At 41.4% G+C, this 20,385-nt stretch overlaps 2 protein-coding genes across 2 annotated transcripts in view; one reads left to right on the top strand and one right to left on the bottom strand.

The window, feature by feature from the left end:
* The window catches only part of xpr1a (xenotropic and polytropic retrovirus receptor 1a), a 68,685-nt gene extending 63,309 nt beyond the window's left edge, over positions 1–5,376 (bottom strand). Inside the window, exons 1-2 of the mRNA XM_071487816.1 lie at positions 5,246–5,376; positions 3,343–3,948 (exon numbers count right to left, since the gene is read on the bottom strand). Of these exons, the coding sequence (XP_071343917.1) occupies positions 3,343–3,411 (69 nt within the window). The 5' untranslated portion in view covers positions 3,412–3,948; positions 5,246–5,376. The remainder of the gene's footprint in view (positions 1–3,342; positions 3,949–5,245) is intronic.
* acbd6 (acyl-CoA binding domain containing 6) overlaps positions 5,330–20,385 on the top strand; it is a 30,217-nt gene continuing 15,161 nt past the window's right edge. Inside the window, exons 1-6 of the mRNA XM_071487823.1 lie at positions 5,330–5,807; positions 6,030–6,094; positions 6,595–6,691; positions 9,775–9,851; positions 14,214–14,319; positions 17,072–17,161. Of these exons, the coding sequence (XP_071343924.1) occupies positions 5,529–5,807; positions 6,030–6,094; positions 6,595–6,691; positions 9,775–9,851; positions 14,214–14,319; positions 17,072–17,161 (714 nt within the window). The 5' untranslated portion in view covers positions 5,330–5,528. The remainder of the gene's footprint in view (positions 5,808–6,029; positions 6,095–6,594; positions 6,692–9,774; positions 9,852–14,213; positions 14,320–17,071; positions 17,162–20,385) is intronic.

Genomic DNA, 20,385 nt, shown 5'->3' with positions numbered 1-20,385 from the left:
AGTGATTAGACTGCAGACATAAATGCATAAGTGGCCTTGTTCTCTCGCCCACACACACACACACACACACCTGCATCTGTACCTCTCAGTTATACAATACACATTTGAATTCCACTGTTACCACACATTATACTTTACATTTTACATGCTGTAATACATTCCAGTTTGCTTTTGGATGAAAACCCTTGGGCATGTACATAAATTTAAGTAGGAAAGAACAAGGTAAGTTCCAACTGTCGTCAGTGAGAGTTTCTAAAACAGGCTTTTTTTTTATATGTTTGCACTTAATAACTATCACATTTAAAGACATACAATATCCTCTCTCTACCTATCAACCTACATCCCCTGCCCTTTGGCACAAGCCGCTGGAATCAGCAGGACATGCACACCTCCATACCAAACAGCTGTTTAGCATATAGGTTTATAACTACAATCCCACAGGATAAAGCACACATCTAATTACTTCATCACTCAATCGCCTTGTCAATGCCTACATGTTCAGATGAAGTGCCTTACTAACTAAAGCCTGTAGTTGCTGGAACAGCCACTTTGCCGCATCCTTCTCATCTGCATAGAAACCAGCTGACCAATCTGCATAGGCAGCGCACACATTTCCACACAATAGCATGCTGCAAAAATAGGAGGAGAGTGAAAACTGGTCAGCGGGTTAATTAATCCAACTAGCACACAAAAGCCACAATATAACTTGAAGTCACAGTCAGTTAGGATGTGGGCAGCTATAATATTGCATACTCAGAGAGACAGCCACTGTGTCACATTTTACTGCATGGACTACAGGTGAAAATGACCTGTGCTGCTGGAATAATGTGTCACTGTGTCATTTAATAGACAGAGAACTGAATTACAATACAGCAGCTGTGTTGGCTGCAGTGGCCACTGCAACACCTAATGCATTATAAATACATGATGGGCTGTCTGTGATGACTACCACTGTATGTAATAACTGAAATGCTTGGTTATTGCACTTCAAGGCATCTGTAACAGTCCCACAACTGTTTGTTTTGCACCACAGCAGTATGTCCAGGATTTGCATTTTTCATTGTGACATTAAAATTTATTTCTTTTAAAGTCTGTTTTGTCTCAGTGACCCACTTCAATAAAGTTAGCTGACTTAACTCCCTGAAAATAACTTTATGTTTGTCCTTGTCTCTTATCTGGTTTCTAAGGGCATAAAAGCTTTGAATAAGATGTCCATCATCTGTAGGTGTGAGCTCTCTCTGATCTTTCCCTGCCCCACCCACACCCACTCACTCAGAAGGTAATGGTGTTTACAGAGGTCAGACAAAGACTGAGGGCAGCTGCTAGAACACAAATACACACAAACGCATCCTCACTGCAACCCCTATATATATAATTTAGATTTAGAAGTGTATGGACAGGAGAGCAAAACAAAGGCATCGCCTCCATATGAATCATGTATCAATGACTGATTACAGTTGTGCTGACACCAGACTTACTGTTTTGCTTTCAATTCTCATAGAAACAGATGAAAGAATTTCTTACACAGATAAGGACTGATAATGTCCATCAATCTTTCCTACTCACAGAAATCAGTTACTCTAGTCATAAAGTAATAAAGTACCCTAAGATATATATAAAAAGATTATGTAGGATTCTAACAAAAAAAACATGTATCATCTGCTTTTATGAGCATTTTTAATAATCAAAGTGTCTCAAATAAAAGTTACTGACATATATATACTGCAGAAAATACTCTAATATTAAGACTTTAATGTCACTTCATGATTATTATATCTAATAAAGCTTAATAACATCAATGCACGCAGATGACACAGAAAATCTATCATCATCCATCTCAGGTCAGTGAGTACCGAGGCAAAGACTAGAGGTGTAAAATGGCTGGTATGGCTATGCATCTGTCCCTGGGCTCACTGTGCAGCAATCTGTACATACAAAGACCCCGGACAGGCTGTGCATGTATGTTAATAACCATTAAAATAAAATCATACTGTAAAGATGTCCTCTTCCCAGTGTGTTCTCTACATTATCTGACATCTCTTCTTTAATTCTTTTCCACTTGAATTATGTTTTCTGAGGATGTTTTTATTAGATGCTGATGACAACATATCATTCATGTTAGGCTGGACAGATCCAAATGTCTGCTGTCTTATTATCTAACTTAAGGGTAATATTCAGGGCATGTTTCCAAAATAAAACCAGTGCACTGAGCTTCTGTTGAGTCTGGGATGTAGGTTGCTGAGGTTGAAGAGAACAGGGTCTTTGTCTATAATTCATAGAGCTAAATGGAACAGAGCAGCCTGTCCTGTCACTGCATGTCTGCACTGAAGCCCTTAATATAGAGCCAGTAAGAATTGGGGTGTGAAAATAAAGTACTGTACACCACCCAACAAAGACCATGTGTGCACACAAAGATCCGTCTAAATCCACAGACACCAGAAAACCACATAGAATATCTTGGTAGATGAAGTCTTGTAGGTTGACTCCAATTAACAACCATTTCGTTCAACTGTGCAAAATATTAATAACATCTTGATAAAAAATACACATATATATTTTTTTTCTTCTCTAAATTGGACAACAATGAATAATTAGAGATGCAAATTTGAAATGTTGCAACAATGAATAATGATTCCTGGGAGATTACCCTCCTGTTAAGTTCGGTTGTTGCAAATAATAAAAATTAAATCCTAATCTTAAACAGGTGAAATTTAGTTTGAATTACAGCAGTAGACTATAAACACATGTTTTTCATTTTTATGTAAACCCCCTCTGTTGTATGATGAACAAACTAAGAAAAAAATCAAGATGGTAAAAAAAAAAAATGTAATGTAAAATCAGAGATACCAATGTTTGTTTTGCAAAGAGAGTATGAAAAATAAACACACAACAAAGCTAAAGAAATAATAAAATTTTCCAAATGTTAACACTGTGAATTGCTAAATTACGGAACAAAATTGTTTTGTTAATTTTCCCCAGTGTGAAATTCAATTGTTCAGTAACCTATTTTATTTTGGTCTTGTAAACTCAGCAAACAGCAATGATAATAAACACTAAATGCTCCCTATGGCTCTTAACAACCGCAGTCAATTTCCCTTCCATAAACAATAGGGCATCCCTTATCTTCCCGGTCGTTTTTGTATCTCTCAGGAACAGGCTACACTGAAACTACGAAATATATATTTAAAAAGATTTTTTAATGTTTACCATAGTTAGTATTGACTATTATCTCCCAGTTTCCTGGAATACTTTCCAGGTAAATAAAATGTATTTGGTGGACTTTCGTCCATACCCATACCCAAAAGGGCTTTTATTTCAAATACAAGACCAATTTCACTTTACCTCATACTGAAGATACTGTTTCCTCCACTCAGGAGTGATGTGGGACGAAAGATGCTCCGCGAATTTCATTTTGCCTTAACAACTGTCCCCCTCAAACCTCCCTTAAATCCGAGAGCGGCTGTCCCCTCGCCCGTCGACGCGACTTTTGTTATGTCAGTCAAGTTGCTGGCTCAACATGCGGCGCGTCAGCCCGGCGCGCTCCGCTCCTGTCTTCACTCCACTTCTGGCTCGTCCCGGTCAGTGCACTCCGAGCAGATCCACATACTAAATCACGGGAGGGGAAGCCAACGACTGCAGCCCCTCTTTTAACAGGTGGTCAGACGGCGGTGTAACGGAGCCGGTGAGAGTGGCTTAGTGACTTTGCTCCGTCCCTCCCTGGGCAGGTCTGGGGACACTGCGGTCCGCCATCGCATTGAGCCTCGGCGACGTGGTTGCGTCAGCAGAGCGCGCAGTGGCACCGGGCGTTGGTGGGACCTCCTGAGAAAAGTGTTGGCAGAGAGGTGGCAAGGGATACCCTCACCTTCTACACATGAACCACAGGACCCCCACCCTCCCTCCTCTTTATTCAGTAGTTTGTGTCTGGCGCTGGTGTTTCTGTTATTGTGTCTGCAAAGGAAAAGGAGATAAAGTTAAATCTTACAGCCAAACACTAATACATTTAGTTTACATTCTGTGTCCAGCTAATAGTAGAAACTTCAGTCAAGTATCACATAGTCTCTAACTATTGCATACATACTTTTTTTAAAATCACAATTGACTCATCTCTTTGTCTCTCTGTCTCTGTTAGCAATTGTGATTGTTCGAGTTGTGGTTAAGCAGACTTTTTCGCAGAGTCCTTCTTATTCCTGTATTTTCTACAATTTCTCACAATGGGATAGCGACTCGTAGCTTGCTTGGATAGTTTACAGGAGAAGTATTTGTTTATGCTCTGGAAAAGTAGAGTTTTAAAAGAACTAGATAATAGGCTAACCTTACAAATACCATCTCATCATGTTGTCCCCAATTTCTGGCAAAGGTAATAAGAGCGAGACTAGAAATATCCTTGGATGAGCTATTCTGTGTGTTTGTGCGTTTACAGCTTTCAGAATAGTTTTATCTTGTCGGAGTTCAACTTTTGCCCACTAAGCTATAAATTCAGTCCAGTTTTGTTTAGTCTTGTCTGTGTGAACTTCGTGAGCCATAGTCGGGACAGCCTCCCATTGTGCTGCAGGGACGGAGCAGGTGATAATTCATCGTTGTGCCAACAGCAGCATCTACTGGACACACTGCGCTGATGCATAACGCCAGGAATGCGTCTGATTTATGTCATGACAGGTGTCAACAAATACGTTCACACTCAGACACGGAATAAATACCGTGTGAATTGCGGCAGAGGATCAAGCAATCGGCCAGAGGACCGAAACCGAAATAGGACAAATTGGACTCATATTCGACAGAAAAGTAATTTAACGAGTAGCTGAAGCTATTAAAGTCCAAATCAAATTCACTCACAAGGCTGCAGATTCAAAACATGGGGCTAAACTCAGTCAGCTAACAAACAAAAATTCAGGCCGTACACTTATACCGAAAAATGACCATGTCGGCAATTATACTGCTATGAGATAAATTGCGAATAATTCATATTTGAAGAGTAAACTAACACTTAAACCCATTTTTTTTATCTTATTTATACTAAAGTTCAAAGTATCGCTGGGCTTGCTACTGATATTAACGTTGGATTCAACGTAACTGTTGTTAGTTAACGGAGTGGTTGCTATGCACGCCATGAACAACAAAAACTCAAACACAAATGTTTTATTTTTCATGTAGGCTTTGTTATCTTTGTCATACCAAAATAACACAACAATTTCCGTGTCTTTTTCTTTCTTTGTTTGTTTTGTTGTTTAACCGGTTTTTTTCTTACCGAGGGCGCACCGTGAAGTCCAGGGAGGAATGCACCCGGAACCCTTCTTGCTAGCAGGAAGTTCTGTCGGGGATTTTAGTTGACAGTACCCGAGACGGACCAAAGGGAGAAACATATCCGACAGCCGAGGATTGTCAACGATAACGGATTAAAAAAACAAAACCGCCGCTGAAATACTTTAGAAACATTTATCCGGCAGCTACTCTCCGTTCGTACTTCAAATTTTGCACACGGATCTACGGCGCAAGTCGTGTCTGGCGGTACGCTATAAACAACAATAACAATGGCTTCTGGGTCGCCGTCGTCCTCCCCGGACACTGCGACGGGATCAGGTACAGACCCAGCCCGGCCCGACACAGGGGAGCCCCTCGGCGGAGCAGGCTCAGACTCCGACTCGGACCTGGGTTTGGGAAAATTTGACTGCAGCGCCATGGAAATGGGGGACCGCCTAGAGGGAGAAGAGCTGGAGAGGGAGTTTGACTCTGCAGCCGACCGCGTACGAGATCTGATTCAGACTGCAAGCAGGGACCAGCTGCTGTACCTGTATGCTCGCTACAAACAGGTGAGTGTCGGAATGAATGGCGCCGTGGTAGCGTAGGCCAATTTTAAGCCCTCAAGTCCTAGCGCCACGATGCTTTAGATGGAAAGCCACATGCAGTGAATACTTAACCTTCATGTTCCATCACTGATGTTTGACAGATGACCTAGGCCCATAGCTGTATGTTGCAGATTGGTGTTACTAGGCCTAGTTACCCAGCTGATTCATTTACATTTGTGTTCACAGGTCAAAGTGGGAAAGTGCAATACACCAAAACCTGGCTTCTTTGACTTTGAAGGACAGAGAAAATGGTAAGTATCTTAACCGTGGTGATCAGGTTACAATAAATGGACATAGTTGTCGACAGACGTGGGTGAGTTTGTTATTTTGGGTTATAGTATACATTGTGCTAGGTGTCTGTTATGTGTAGTCTGTTGTGTGTGTGTGTGTGTGTGTGAGAGAGAGAGAGAGAGAGAGAGAGAGAGCATTTACTTGTCTACTCTTTACACAGTACATAGTTTAAAATAAACTTTGTGTTCTTTTCTTATTAAGAACCCCCAAATTATCTTTAGTAAATCACATTCATAAAATTCACTTTGAAACTAATAAAATACTTAAATTCCATTTCCAGTGTGAATGAGAGTTCATATTGAAATGTCTTTTTTATTACTACTTATTACTATTTTATTTTTGCTGCTTTCATCCACTTTGAAACACTTTGTAAATCATCACACACAGACAAAAATGTGCAGCAATGATGATGATGATGTTGATGATGATAAGGATGATAATTGTGGTGATATCATTACAGGCAGGCCTGGAAGCAGCTTGGAGACATGGAGGCAGAGCAGGCAATGCAGGAGTACATTTCCTGTGTCAATGTGTTAGACCCCGAAGGCAGAACAAAGGTAATAAGAACCATTTCTGAGAAGTCAAAGCTGATTCCCACAACTGCATATAGTGTACTATGCTATACGACCTTGTGTTATTATCACTCTTGTCAAATAGTAGATTCTGAAATAAATATTGAATGAAGCAAAGTGATTAAACATTTTTTGCACACTTTTATATGCATAGGAACACAGAGGTTTAATAAAACTCTCCAAAATTGATTATTTAAACATCACAGATGGTAAGCAACTTACCAACTTGATGAAATCCACACTTATCTTGTTCACAACATTCTTGTCCTGCTTAAAGGTCGGTGGAGTTTATCACATGATGAAACTGAGCAGAAGGTCCTCTTCATCCAATCGTAGGTTATTGTTTAGAAGCTGCAGACTTCAACTCTTCTGTAAACCTGTATCTATATAACAAACATATTGCTAAAATACCATCCATCTGGTGCTTCACCTTTACTAAAACAGACTTAATAAATAAACATAATTTGAAATACACATAAATAACAACAACTCATCTCTGGCCCATGGTGAGAAAAATAATGAGAAGTTTGGAAACATCCAGTGTCATTTTTGAGATGCAGTGCAGTGTTTTTGTCAGTAGAGGTCAGTGTCACAGTGTCATTTTGTCCCAGGCTTTTTAGTGGCTCTTTGTTCTGTACATGTAGTATGAAAAATACACGAGGAGATTATGCTGCCTTCCTCAATAGCTGACATTTTGGGATATGAATAATGCAAGAATCTGTCACAGTATGGCTGTCAAGATGTGCCTGTGCGTATCGTGACATAAGAGGGTTTGTTTACATCTCTACACACTGCTGTGTTGAGTCACTGGACTGTCAGGAGAGTTGAGTTGCCATGGACAGGCTGTCCTTTGGGGCACAAGCATTCAGCTGCAAAAACAACTTTGTACTGTCTGCTTAGTTGGGAAGAGTATTATTAATAGAACACTTAGAAGAACAGACTTGATGGGTAACGTCAAAATGTCTGCTAAATAAATACACCTGCACTGAACAAGGCCAACTGATGGCTGTGCGTGATTATAAAGGAGATACTGCTGACGCTCAAAAAAGTGTCAGTTTTTAAACATGATCTAAAGTAACCTGAGCCAAACACAGCTCAGTGTGCAATGAAGTCTATAGAAGCTGGCAGCAATAGGAGTTTAGCATTTCTTTAAAACTTGTTGTCAGAGCTTAGTCTGCAACATTTAGGGTTTAACATAAAAAATTATGTTATAAAATTGTGATGGTTGCTAGTAGGCCAACAATAAGGAAATTGTTTTCTAAATTTAGTCTACATCGTCTTTGAAAATACTTGACCATTCTGCTACGTTTGGTGAATTTTCATTACTTAATAAAGGCAAAGTTTGATGGCCTGAAACTCAAAATTATCTCCACAGAGAAAATGAAAAATACACTGTTTTACCAAATTGCCAAATTGTTTTATCTAAGTTGAGGGGTTGATTTAAAACTCTGTGACAACATGATTGTTTTATTTATGTTTGCTTTTTGTATACTTAAAAGCAATAGTTGTAACCAACAAAAACATGTTGATTTCCAAAGAGTAATTACATTTTGATGTGTAAAGTATTGACATATTTTAAAATAACGAAAGACTTTATCCTTGTTGTTAGGGCTGCAGTTTTTCATAGAGTAGCTTTTTAATTAAGTGAAATTGGCATCATTATAATGGAAAACTTCACACCTGAAGATGCCTGCTACACCCACATGACTCAAACATCTGACCAGGCTCTGTGGATTCCCTCTACAAGTGTAGTTTACTCTCCAAACAGACAGGAGTGGATTCACAGTCACATAATGATCTATAAGCACAACCCCAGAGAGATGAAGTAGGGTGTGTTTTTTTTTCAATAATTGAAAAACCAAAGAATTTATTTATGTGTGACCTACAGTTGTGTTTCCCTCACTTCTTTATTACTGCTCCTTTTCCTCCCTCCTCATTGTTCTCCACCTCTGTGCTACCTGCTTTTCTTCTATTAATCTTTCCCCCACCCTCTTTTCTTTTTTAACCCCATCATTCTAATATTGCCCCTTTCCCTTCTCTTTCTTTGCTTTCCGTCCATATTTGTGTCACTTATAAATAGTGTCACTGTCAACCACATGTCCAATCCTGACGCATTCTTTTGTCTTCGGCCACACTGCGGGGCAATACTCGCTGACTCTGCCCCACAGCTGCACAATGCCAGTAGAGAGCTAAGCAGACAGGCCAGCAAACGCACAAATGCCCCCCCACTGAAAAGAAGCTGATTGTATTAGTGTTAACAAAGCACCTTAGCATGGCAGTGGCTATTCTTCTGGAAGCACAGTTAAAATGGTCTAAGTAGGAGTGCATAGACAGAAGCAGGGGAGAGAATAATAGCCAGAATTTGACCTCTGTTCCTGTCTCAATTGTTGAGCAGACACTGGCTTTATATTACATTACACTGCAGAGGAGCAGGGCCCGTGCATCAGCGAATATTCTGAGTTTCTGAAGTGAATTAGGTTGTTCCAAAAGTGCACGCACAGTTGTTTTGCTTCGCTTGTCATGTTCTTCCCCACTCTCCCCATTTTCTGAAATCAGATTTGTGTGGGTTCTTTTGTAAGTCAAGGTTGGTCAGCGAAGAATAGGCTGGGTAATAAAGTCTTGGCTCAACTGAATGTAGGATGGAATTCCATGAAAACACAAAAGATTAACAACAGTCACAAACTAAGGCGCAATATATTTTATGTTGTCCGGTTGCGTGTTATTGGTTATTTATTGCCAGTGAGGTCACATCTAAAGCCCCCGAGACTTGTTTCTGAAAATTACACATTTGGAACTTTATCGCTGTTGTGCATTAGCTTTGCAAAGGCTATAGGAGGAAGCCTATAGGTAAAGCCATTCATGGTGAATAGATTAACGCAACCCTATTGTATTGAACTGAACACACAAAAGAGCAAGGTCAGTGCCTCTGTCCATATAGGATGACAACACAGGCTGCAGAACTAAGCCAAACTAGACTAGGTTGGTGACACTATTTATGGCTGAACAAGTTTTAGCTGCATATAAGGGAGACATTGCTCTTTAAACTCTGACTGTTTTTCATTTGCCAGGAAAGACAAGGAGCAGAAAGGAGAACAGGCTTCGGAGGAGCAGCAGTCAGCTCTCTTTACCAGGAGGAGATGATCAGGTATTTAAATCAGAAGTAACACAAACACACACACACATGCAGACAAAGTGCACATCAGAAACTGTTGGTTACATTGATTACGCAGGTACTGTCAGTAGCGTCTTTAAAAGTTTCACAGGCATTGAGCGTTGTTGACACATCTCGCACATTCTCTTTATTCACCTCCGTGTTCTTAAGTTGTGTTTTCAGATGCCAAAGCATCTAAAAGCTTTTCCCAGATCTCCGGGGTGCTTGAACAGACTCAGCTTTTTCCTCCAGTTGTGAATCACCACTTATTTAATGCTTAGGTAAACTCAGTCTGAGTCTGCCATTGTTAACCAATGGTCTTGATGCTGTATTTGATTATATTCAACAGACCGTAACTGCAGTTAGGGTCTGGAGACGTCATACAGTTCTGATTTATGTTAATGAAATATATTCTCCATTTACTTCTGCCTGGCAGACTTACTCAAGCTTAAAAACCTCATCTTCATTTCAATGAAAAAAGAGCTCTTTTGCAGATGAAAATGAGATGTGTGAATCCTGCAGGTTTTCCTCCTAAATGGCTGTATGTGATTAGTATGCACAGTCTTGGGAAGAGGCGGCCAGAGTCTCCCCTTTTTAATTACGTTACGATTCGGGGGGTAGTCCGGGGGGGGGGGGGGGGTGATGAAGACAGGCCGGGTACAGCAGAGGGAGGCGGGTACAGCAGGTTTCCCAGAACAGTGCTCCCCTTGGTGATATCCAGTTGCAGTGATGCCCAGAGGGAAACCAGCAAGGAGGAAGTCATTAACATGGCACATACACACACCTATCCACATGTGTGCACACATAAACATACACTTGCCGCTATATGTCAACACGATTGCATCCAAATCTATGCACAACCTGCTGGAACTGTCACACTCACTGCTCTGCTGCATTTCAATTTCCTCTTTCACACACACACACAAACACGCACACACGGACCCACTCCATATTAAACAGCTAAGCACCTGTTAACCAGACAGATAGTTAATTGCATTGCTCAGTGCTCATCTCGAGCTCAGAGTGTGTGTATGTGTGGATGGCATGTGTATCGACAAAAGCAGGATTGATTAGCAATATCCCTGGGCTACAGAGCTGATCAGTGTGCGATTGAGGAGGCTTTGAAAGCTACATTTGTAATTCTCTCACCCACCTTGAGAAAGCATTCTGATTAACACTGGAGGTTTTGTTGTCCGGACACTTTGCTGGAAGCCAGTGCAGAGTTATTTGAGTTCTCATTGTTTCTCATACTTCCGTGGAGCTCAGCCATGTTGAGAGTGTAGACCAGGGTCCTATAGGGGAAGTGATGACAGATTGTGTGTGTGTGTGTGTGTGTGTGTGTGTGATGGATGGTTTGGCCGTGGTGTTGATCAGTGAAGCTCAGGCCAGGTAGATGAGTGTTCTCTACTACTGCAGCCAGTTTAGCCTGATGGATGAAGGACATATCTGCCGGTACACCAGACTGGACACACACATGTGAGCACACAACACGCTCACATGCACACAAACACACACACATACACACACGTATATAACATATATATGCACACACACTGTCACACACACATACAAAAACCTTGGTACCCCAGCTGTTGTGAAGACAGAGTAGCCTGTGACCTTCCCAGCATGCACTGCGGCGCTGTTGATGTCACATCGTTTACAGGACCCACATTAATCATTTGTTTGTTTATAACCTGTATGTGTGTTTGTGTCTGTGTGGATTCCGTGGTACAGACTAGACACAGGTGTGTGAACATTCATATGTGAGCTTATTGCAGTGATTGTGTTCATTATATAACCTCACCCCACATACTCAGCTGCGTGTGGGCTTGTGCTTTATATATGTGAGCGTGTCACGCGCCCGTCAGGCCAGCCCTGTCCGATCATCGACGAAAGACTGATGAGCTGGCCTATTGATTAGTTGCCGGGGGAGACGGATGGTGGCCACACGTCAGGGACACTTGGGGTCACCGTGGCCATCAGACAAGGAAGTGGGTGTGGCCCAGTGTGGAGGCTCATGAATAAACATAGTGCTTGTAATCAGGAGTATGTAAATGAATGTGCTCATACATAACCTGGCTGTGATAAAAGTGTAATGAGTTATTCATAATTCATCACAGGCTGATGAGGAAGCGGCAGGGAGAGAGGGAGGGGGGAGGAAGGACAGAAGTGAGAGAGAGAGAGAAACCACATAGATGAAAAGATGAAGAAAAGGAAGTGAACAGGTTCAGTAAAGAACAGTAAAGAAACTGCTGATTGTAGGCACAGAAAGTTTATCTCCCCTGGGTGTGGTTTTAAGCTGTAGTTGATCCAGGTGTGTATAGAGTAAGGGCTCATACTGTAGGGCAGTGGATCTCACTGGGACTCTCTGAGCTAACTGGTGGTCTTGGTATCAAATATGGCGAGTGGTTGTATCAATGAATGAATGAATTTTATTTATTTTGAACATGAAAAATAAAAACTGATTTAAAAAAAAAAACAAGGAATAGGAAGAAGTATCCAATTATATTTTCCTATACAATTTATAAACAACTGTACTAAGTACTGCATCAAGAAATGCATGAAGCCGATCCAAGCACTTAGGTGTTGCAGACTGCATTCCAGTGAGTCTGTGAAATGTTCTTTATTCCTGTTAATAATGTGGCTTGAATTTCAGTGAATAATTAGATAGATTGCCATATATAAAGGGGTTCTCCAGCAATTTAGTACTGCAATACCATTTAGTTTAAAAAATGGTCAAAATCAAAACAGAGAGGCAGAAGTTATCTTGACTTTTAATCCCTAATATGGGTCAATCTCCAGAAAACACTGGATCCTACACCTTCCATAATGCAACTCAATTGCATCTTTATTAGACCTTCTCTGTTTTCTGTTCTCTGCCTTGTAGATAAACCCGGTTACTAATGCCAGCTTTCCATTAAACATTTGTAGTCTCCAAGTCTAAGCCAAGATAGTCCCAATGACATTACTATGGCTATCTTTTTTTAGATTTGACAATCCCCCTCCCCCCAGAGCCACAGAAGATATTATTTCTCCTCAAGTTCACAAAATTTTTAAGGGATTCTTTGGAAAACTCAAGGAAGCCATTTGATAGCAGTGTTTCTGGGTGGTTTTTAGTTGGATACAAGATGTAGTGTTTTTTGGTTTAAAGTATGATTGCGGTCCACTTTTTCTCTAACCCTTTTAGAATTTACCTTTGTAGAGTGTTATGGCCAGACTGCTGGTTCATCCAAGTAACAGAGCAATCAAACTTCTACACACGGCCGTGTTAAGGCCATGTTCTCCCCACCAAACTAAACAACATCCTCAGTCCTAATGTGCCAACAGCCCACAGTGGCTCCTGTTTGGCTGGAGCCAGGTGTGTGCTGTGGGACTTGTAAGGCCCAGTGCAGCAGAGCTAGCAGGGCATCACAGACGGGAACTGTGGGATTTGGCCTTGGGGGACGGCTGACTTACTGCATGGGAGTGGTACAGTGGCGGGTTTGTGGGCTTTCTGTCAGACAATAGAGCACTAAATTCAATTAATCTGAATGGCCGGCATGGTTAAGCGGGAGGGGAAGGCGTAAAGCTCTAAATGAGATTTCGCCCCTTCTCTCCCCCTCACCCTGCAGCCCTCCACCACGAACACTCCACCCCACCACACCACCCACCACCACCACTCATTCCTGTCCCCAATGCCAGGAGGTGATTAGAGACACAGAGATATAATCAGAGTTGGGATGGTGCTGCTCTCTCTCTCTCTGTGTGTGTGTGTGTGTGTGTGTGTGTGTGTGTGTGTGTGTGTGTGTGTGTGTGTGTGTTTGATGACTAAATACAAGGTGCTACTAGGTGCTTTCCACACTCCCCACCTACTGTGATGCTGTATAGTTTTGGTTATTTTTGCCCTGGTTTTGAGACATACTGTACATCTCTGAAATTTCTGCTGCCAACCTGTACAATAGGGATGAATGGAGTTTGGCTCCTGGTGCCAACACCAACATCTTAAATCATCTGCATCACAGACAAAACACGCTGACTGTTTTCATGGAGGTATTTCTTCAGTGGGAAGTAGTTGTGATGAAAATTGTTCACAGTGAGCTCTGTGGATTATTCAGCATAGCCAGGACACCGAATGGGGAAAGAAATGTTGCTGTTCATTTTTATTAAAAAAAAGCTCTGAGCACCATAAATAAAATTCCATTCACCTCCATTATGTTCTGATAGAGACTCGCTATGAAATACCACAAATATAAAGCAAACCCACACGAGGTCATCTGATTCTTTAACTGCAAATGATCGTCCAAAAAATAAGGGTTGACTGTATATTTTCCTTTCTCTCTCACACAGTCTTTGTTTCAATTTCTGTACCACTTTCAGGGAAGAGGACAAGAACATCTTTGACTACTGCAGAGAAAACAACATCGACCACATCAGCAAGGCCATCAGCTCCCAGAAAGTGGATGTCAATACTAAAGACGAAGAGGTAACTATAAAACACAGTGCTGAGAAATATGCAAAGTGAAACTGTTCTGGTGGCATATGACAGTTGCAAGCAATACTATCAACGCTGTACTATCTATGTAGGTAACACGGCAGAAGTAGAGAAGGGAAATCAACCTTTGACTACAGGATTCATGTTCAACTCCCAGCATCAAGAAGCATTTACTGTCTTTTTAGCAACACACTGAATCCATACCCAGCTCTCCTGTGTTCTGACCCCTGGTGCGTGAGGGCAGGTGAAAATGATCAGAGGAGTATCATGAAAAATACAGGTCACTGGGGGATAGTCTTTTGCAGTCATTACATAATGGTTTCAGTGATCTGAAGCCACAAACACATGGGAACCACTCCTCAGGCTGAGGTGCGTAAATTGTGTGAACAGCTATTATTAGCATCGCGAGGTGTTTTCTGGATTGACCCTGAAATCCATTCGTCTGTCCTTGATTCATTATCGGCCAGGCCAAATGGCTCGCTCCCTGCCTCTCTTTCATCACAGCCGTTCTTCAGATAAGCAGGCAGACGGCTGCTGAGTTCCCAGTCAAAGACCAGATGGTTGTGGGCCCACAGCAGCAGAGAAAGCTCTCTCTGTCCTATAATGTTGTCGTCCGCTCACCTGCAGTACTGCTTGCTCAACAGCAGAGGGCAATGGTGAAGTTTGACAAGCCCTGTCTGCCTCTGCAGCTCAGAGAGAGATGGACACAGAGAGAGGCTCTGTCCCATTAGATACTCTGTGGCTCTGTGACCAAATATCCACCTGTGTTGCGTGTTTCTAGTGTTAACTTATCACCAACAGTGCCAGTTAAGTACCATCATGTAGGTGAATTCCATGTAGCTCCAGGTTGCTCCATTTTTGTATACTTTTTTTTTCAGATAATAAATAAACAACAGCCATCAACTTTACAATTATAGTCATTCTAATAATTGCCGCACTTCTTATTACTTACATGTGTTCCTCTGAGTGTTGGTTAAGCAGTTAAGACAAAGGAGCCTAAAGAGGCAGCAAATAATCTGCCAGCAAATATCCATCAGACAACATCTGTTGGTTCCTTACACAGTAACAGTTTAACACTCGCCTTTTTAATCCTGCCTTTTAATATTTAAAGTGTCTTTGATATTTAAAGAGAAAGCCATACCACTGAAAATTATTGTTGGTATTATATTGCATTTTAAAGTTTTTCAGATGTACAGCACACTTGCATAAATGTTTTTTTGCACACTTGCTTCATCCTAAATCAAATATGCAAAACTGCAAGTTTTTTTTTTATTTGGATAGGTCAGAGAGAGAGGATGAGATAGAAGAGGCAGAAGAAGGTGAAGAAGCAGTGAGGTTTTCACACCTGTATATACATCTTGCATACATATACTGCAGGGTGAATGATTTGCCCATTTCTGTGTCTGGTCAGAGATGTCCTACCATTGCTACTCCTTCTATATTGCAATGCTTCTCTCCACCTGCTGACAGGTGTCTGCCAACCTCCTCAGATAAAGAGAATGGAGGCTACACTCTACCTACTTGAGTATACTGTGCTTACATTTGTTATGGGAGGTTTTAGCTCCCTTGATGAAAGGCTATTTCAGCTCAGAAGAGACCATTCTTAATGTCCTCTCCTCTAAATACTGAGGCTGGCAGAGACTCTGAATGTTTCTGTAAAGGTTGTGTTCTCAACTTTGAATGCTGCACTTATTCTGTTTGACATATTCAGGCTTTTAATAATCACTGCAACGCCCCAAAAAGCCCATGTAACACTGAGTTAGTGCAGTGTCCTGTTGCAAGTAGTAAACTCTGGTCTTCAGTGAGAATGTGGTCAGCAGTCAACAGCAGCACACCTGGAAGAGAGCAGGAAAGAGCGTGAGAGAGGGAGAGAGAGAGAGAGCGACCAACTTATTGGTATTCTGGCTTGGCTCATAAGTATCCATTTTAACATGCAGCCACGGTGATCAATATGATTTAAGCTACAGAACTGGACTCTGAGAGTTTGCTTTACCTAATTGGCCTCACTGAAAAATGAGCTCGTGTGGTTTTATTAGAACAAGGATCTTAGACCTAAGGACCTAAGGAGAGGATTGTGTGTGTGTGTGTGTGTGTGTGTGTGTGTGTGTGTGTGTGTGTGTGTGTGTGTGTGTGTGTGTGTGTGTGTGTGTGTGTGTGTGTGTGTGTGTGTGTGTGTGTGTGTCCATGTAGGATAGAGTAGGGGGCTACTGATCAGCTGCAGCTGCACTCATTTTGTGCACATCAATCAAGACTGTGTGTGCAGGTTTCTGCAATTTGTCCTGAAGATCTCGGTCTGTGCTTGAACCACCTACTGCTCTTCCTTGTGTACACACACATACACAGAGCCACACACACCCAGCCGTCCACGTATCTCATCACTCTGTCCACAGGTCATTATGGAGTTGAGGTCTAAAGGCTCTGAGTTCTGAATGGTTGTGCATAATTTATTTTGTCTGGAAGCAAAGAAGCTGATTGAAGTCTGGTTAGGTTTGAGGCATAGGAGATAGAGATGTGTGTGTGTGTGTGTGTGTGTGTGTGTGTGTGTGTGTGTGTTTGTGCATTCATAACAATGTCTGAAATAACAACCTAAACGGACATGACATTGCGTACAGTAAAGCTAAAATAAACATCCCAATGCTGTTAAATATTTAGTTGTACTTTCAAACTTTTGCACAGGCCTTCTACAGTATCCTACATTATCTCATGATGTGCCCTTACTGAATGTGCGTGTGTTTTTTTGCAGGGCCGGGCTCTCTTGCACTGGGCCTGTGACAGAGGTCACAAGGAGCTGGTGTCTGTATTACTGCAGCACAAAGCAGACATCAACAGTCAGGTGAGCAGCATGTCTCTGTCTGTGTCTTTCTGCGTTTTTGCTGCGCATTTTAAAACAAAATTGTACTCGTAAGAGTTTTTGAACGGGTGATCGCTGGTGAAAGTTTGATTTATGGTGTCCCAGAACAGGGGCAGCTTTTCAGCTCACCCATGCAACTGCATGAAACACTTCATTTGAGAGTTGGACTCGGGGACAGTTTTCTTGGTGATGGAAGAACATAACTTTCATGCATGCGGCTTCATTTTCAGTTACATGCACATTCATGCAGTGCACAGTTGTTTTAGCACAGATTCACACAATAGAAATGTTTTGAGCTTAATGTGTTTGCTGAAGTGCAGTAGCTGGATTTTGTTTCAGAAGTCACTATGGAACGTGTTGATGTCTTCTCCAGTGGGCATCAGCATTTGTCATAGACGGAGTGAGGATGGTGATGAAAGGAAAGCAGCAGGAGCCTCATACCCCAGTAACACTGATCAGCACACATGTAAACCCAAGGCAAATGGTGACATCTTCAGCATCCCCACGGCCCTTCTTTTTTCTCTCTCCATCCCCTTCCAGAAGGTCACCTTTAATTCACTTTGTGCCACAGACAAATCCCCCGGGGCTTTAGCAGACAGAGTTAGCTGGTAGCTAGCCTAGTGTTTAGCCTTCCCAAGGTTTAGCTGCATTCAGGAGGCTTTAGCTTTGGCGGTAAGCTGGCTCAGCTGCACATCGGAGAAATTACTCCTCTTCCCTGGCCAGTGGCACGACACAGTGCAGTACACGGGGGCTGCACACTGAGGCTTTAATTGTAAGGCCAAATCAATTGGAAGTAATCAGGCAAATTGTTTTACGTTGCACAACCCACATAATCAGGACATTTCACAAATGACTTTCTCTTTTGTGGTCATGCGTGGCCCCTTTTGTTTTGAATTCAGCAGGGAGGGGGTGGATTTGTGGCGAATGGTTCATAAAAGACTTAACAGTGGGATAACTACAAAACACTTCACTGATGATTTAAAGCCATATCAAGATAATGACAGTCGAGGATTGATGTATAGATAGAGGCTTTTGTCCTTTTGTTACATGTAGCATATTTACAGTCATGTATCTATCATTAAAATATGAATTGATTTCTCCAGGTGCCAAGAGTTTTCAGCAGTGAAAGTAGGGAACGTAAATCTTTAGCCAGGTAGTGATATTGGATGGCTGAATTTGAGCAGAGGCCTAATTTATTTCCAGAGCACATTTTTTTTGTCTCATTCTACTTCCATTTCATATCAAAACACATAGAGGGAAATAATCCAGTGTTCATTTGTAATGGAGAAACAGAGAGAGGATGAGAGTAATCTAGAGATTTTGGATGAATTTTGATTATTTAAAATCCTGTTCTGCTTTGAAATGGGCCTTTCTGAGCAAATGTGTGTGTGTGTGTGCCAGAAGGAGAAGTGAAAATAATGTTTCAGAGGCAGGATTTTGTAGCCAATCAGAGTGTAGACATCACATGAATTCATGCATTCAGGCCACGGAGACCTTTCCACCTGCTTGTCTCCCAGGTGTCAGAGGGAGCCGGCCGTGGAGGAGACTGAATATTACAGAAACTGGACCTCTGCAGCAGTTACTGGTAGCAGATTTATGAGGTGGCAAAGAGGTGGCTGAGAGAAAAATATAGTCAGCTAAATCATATCACTCTGTCGCAATGCCAAATTATCTCACTATGTAAAGCTTACAGAACGATATGCCTCTCATTAGAACCTGCTCGAACATCCTTTTGTGTGTGTTTTTTTTCTTGGGGTTATGTCAGTGAGGAAAGGAATGAAGGAGAGGAAAGAAGGAGATGAAAGTAGCAATTTTGTCGTATTGGAGAACGATAAAAAAACAAAAAAATTGATGGATCGTTTTATCCTTCTGTCCTTCTTGTCCAAAGCCACTGTCACATGAAACAAATAGTATGGGAGGTTGTGTGTGTTCATGAGAAGAATAGAGGAATGTTTGGGTTGTTTGCAGGCTATTAGAGCGACCAGTAATCTCTCTTGACCTCTACCAGCTGCCGAGCAACCAGTAAATAAAGATCAAACATGATTTATGTTTAATTTGTTGATTAAAAAGGGGAGGGGGACTTGAGAGTTAAAACAAAAAGTATTATTATTTGCTTGGCAGAGGAGGAAAATCGTTTGAAATTAATCAACTGATTGTTTTAGTGAATTGTTCCCAAACCCTGGTAACCTGCATTAAGGGCTCGTTTGATAGTTAATCCTGGATCAAGGCAGGGTGGGACTACAATAGGTAGCTGTGTGTGTTTGAATACACAGATCACAGCTCTGCCACCTGCCAACTGTAGATCAGGCCCTGGTGTTGGTACTGTATGTTAACCCCACCCCCCACCCCCACTGTATCACTGCTCCCTCAGCTAATACACCCAGAAAAAGTGGGGCAGACAGCACCAACTGTGGGAAAGATGACAATAAAACCTCTCTTAATGTAATAATGGAAATTAAGGCTCAAACACTGGACTTATATTCTGTGTGCTAGAATGTATTTAAGAGCATTAATGAGGAATAAGCTTAAGTTTAGGACATTCCTTCATATCACGACAGTCATGAAAGCAGATCAGGCAACAGAAATTAATTAGTAATTGGTGTTTAACTACCGTACTAGGTTTGGTTTAAACAGAAAAATATGAATAGGACTTTATATCTTAATCAATCTTTTTATCAGATTCTTTGTCTAGTTAACTTTTTCTTTAATTAGATGCTTCCTGATTTGAATAATTATTTTACTGTTGACAGAACAATCTCACCTTCAGTAGCCGTTCTGGAGCTTTTGATCATATCACATAATGTTCTTCACCAAACTGAGTTACCCAGTTACCATGGGATTGTAGATTCAAATTTCTGAAGCCTTTTCCCAGGTCAAGAATGAACTTTAATTAACTTCTCTAATGTTACACTGTCCTTTATTAAACAAAGTTCCTCTGTAGCTGCTTTGTGTTAAGATAAAATTAAACACTGATGCATTTGTTAGGTTTGGCTTATTTTGTCAAAATGAGTCTTCATTTCAAGGTGCTGGATATTAGCACTGGTGTTATTTTACAGCAAGACTGAATGTGTCTACAGCAGATACAACAGAGTAAAACAGAGATGACATTTTCTAGTTTTTTTTCATATTTAATAATGTCACACATCGAATAACTTAGTTTATCATAGTAAAAGTTGCTGAGCTGCATAAACAACGATGAAAATAAG

The sequence above is a fragment of the Trachinotus anak genome, unplaced genomic scaffold (assembly GCF_046630095.1).
Source record: "Trachinotus anak isolate AG129_WGS33_773 ecotype Australia unplaced genomic scaffold, CSIRO_AGI_Tana_v1 ptg000010l, whole genome shotgun sequence".
NCBI classification, from domain to species: domain Eukaryota; kingdom Metazoa; phylum Chordata; class Actinopteri; order Carangiformes; family Carangidae; genus Trachinotus; species Trachinotus anak.
The sequence above is the reverse complement of the archived record's forward strand: the minus strand, read 5'-3'. Positions and strand labels throughout refer to the sequence as shown.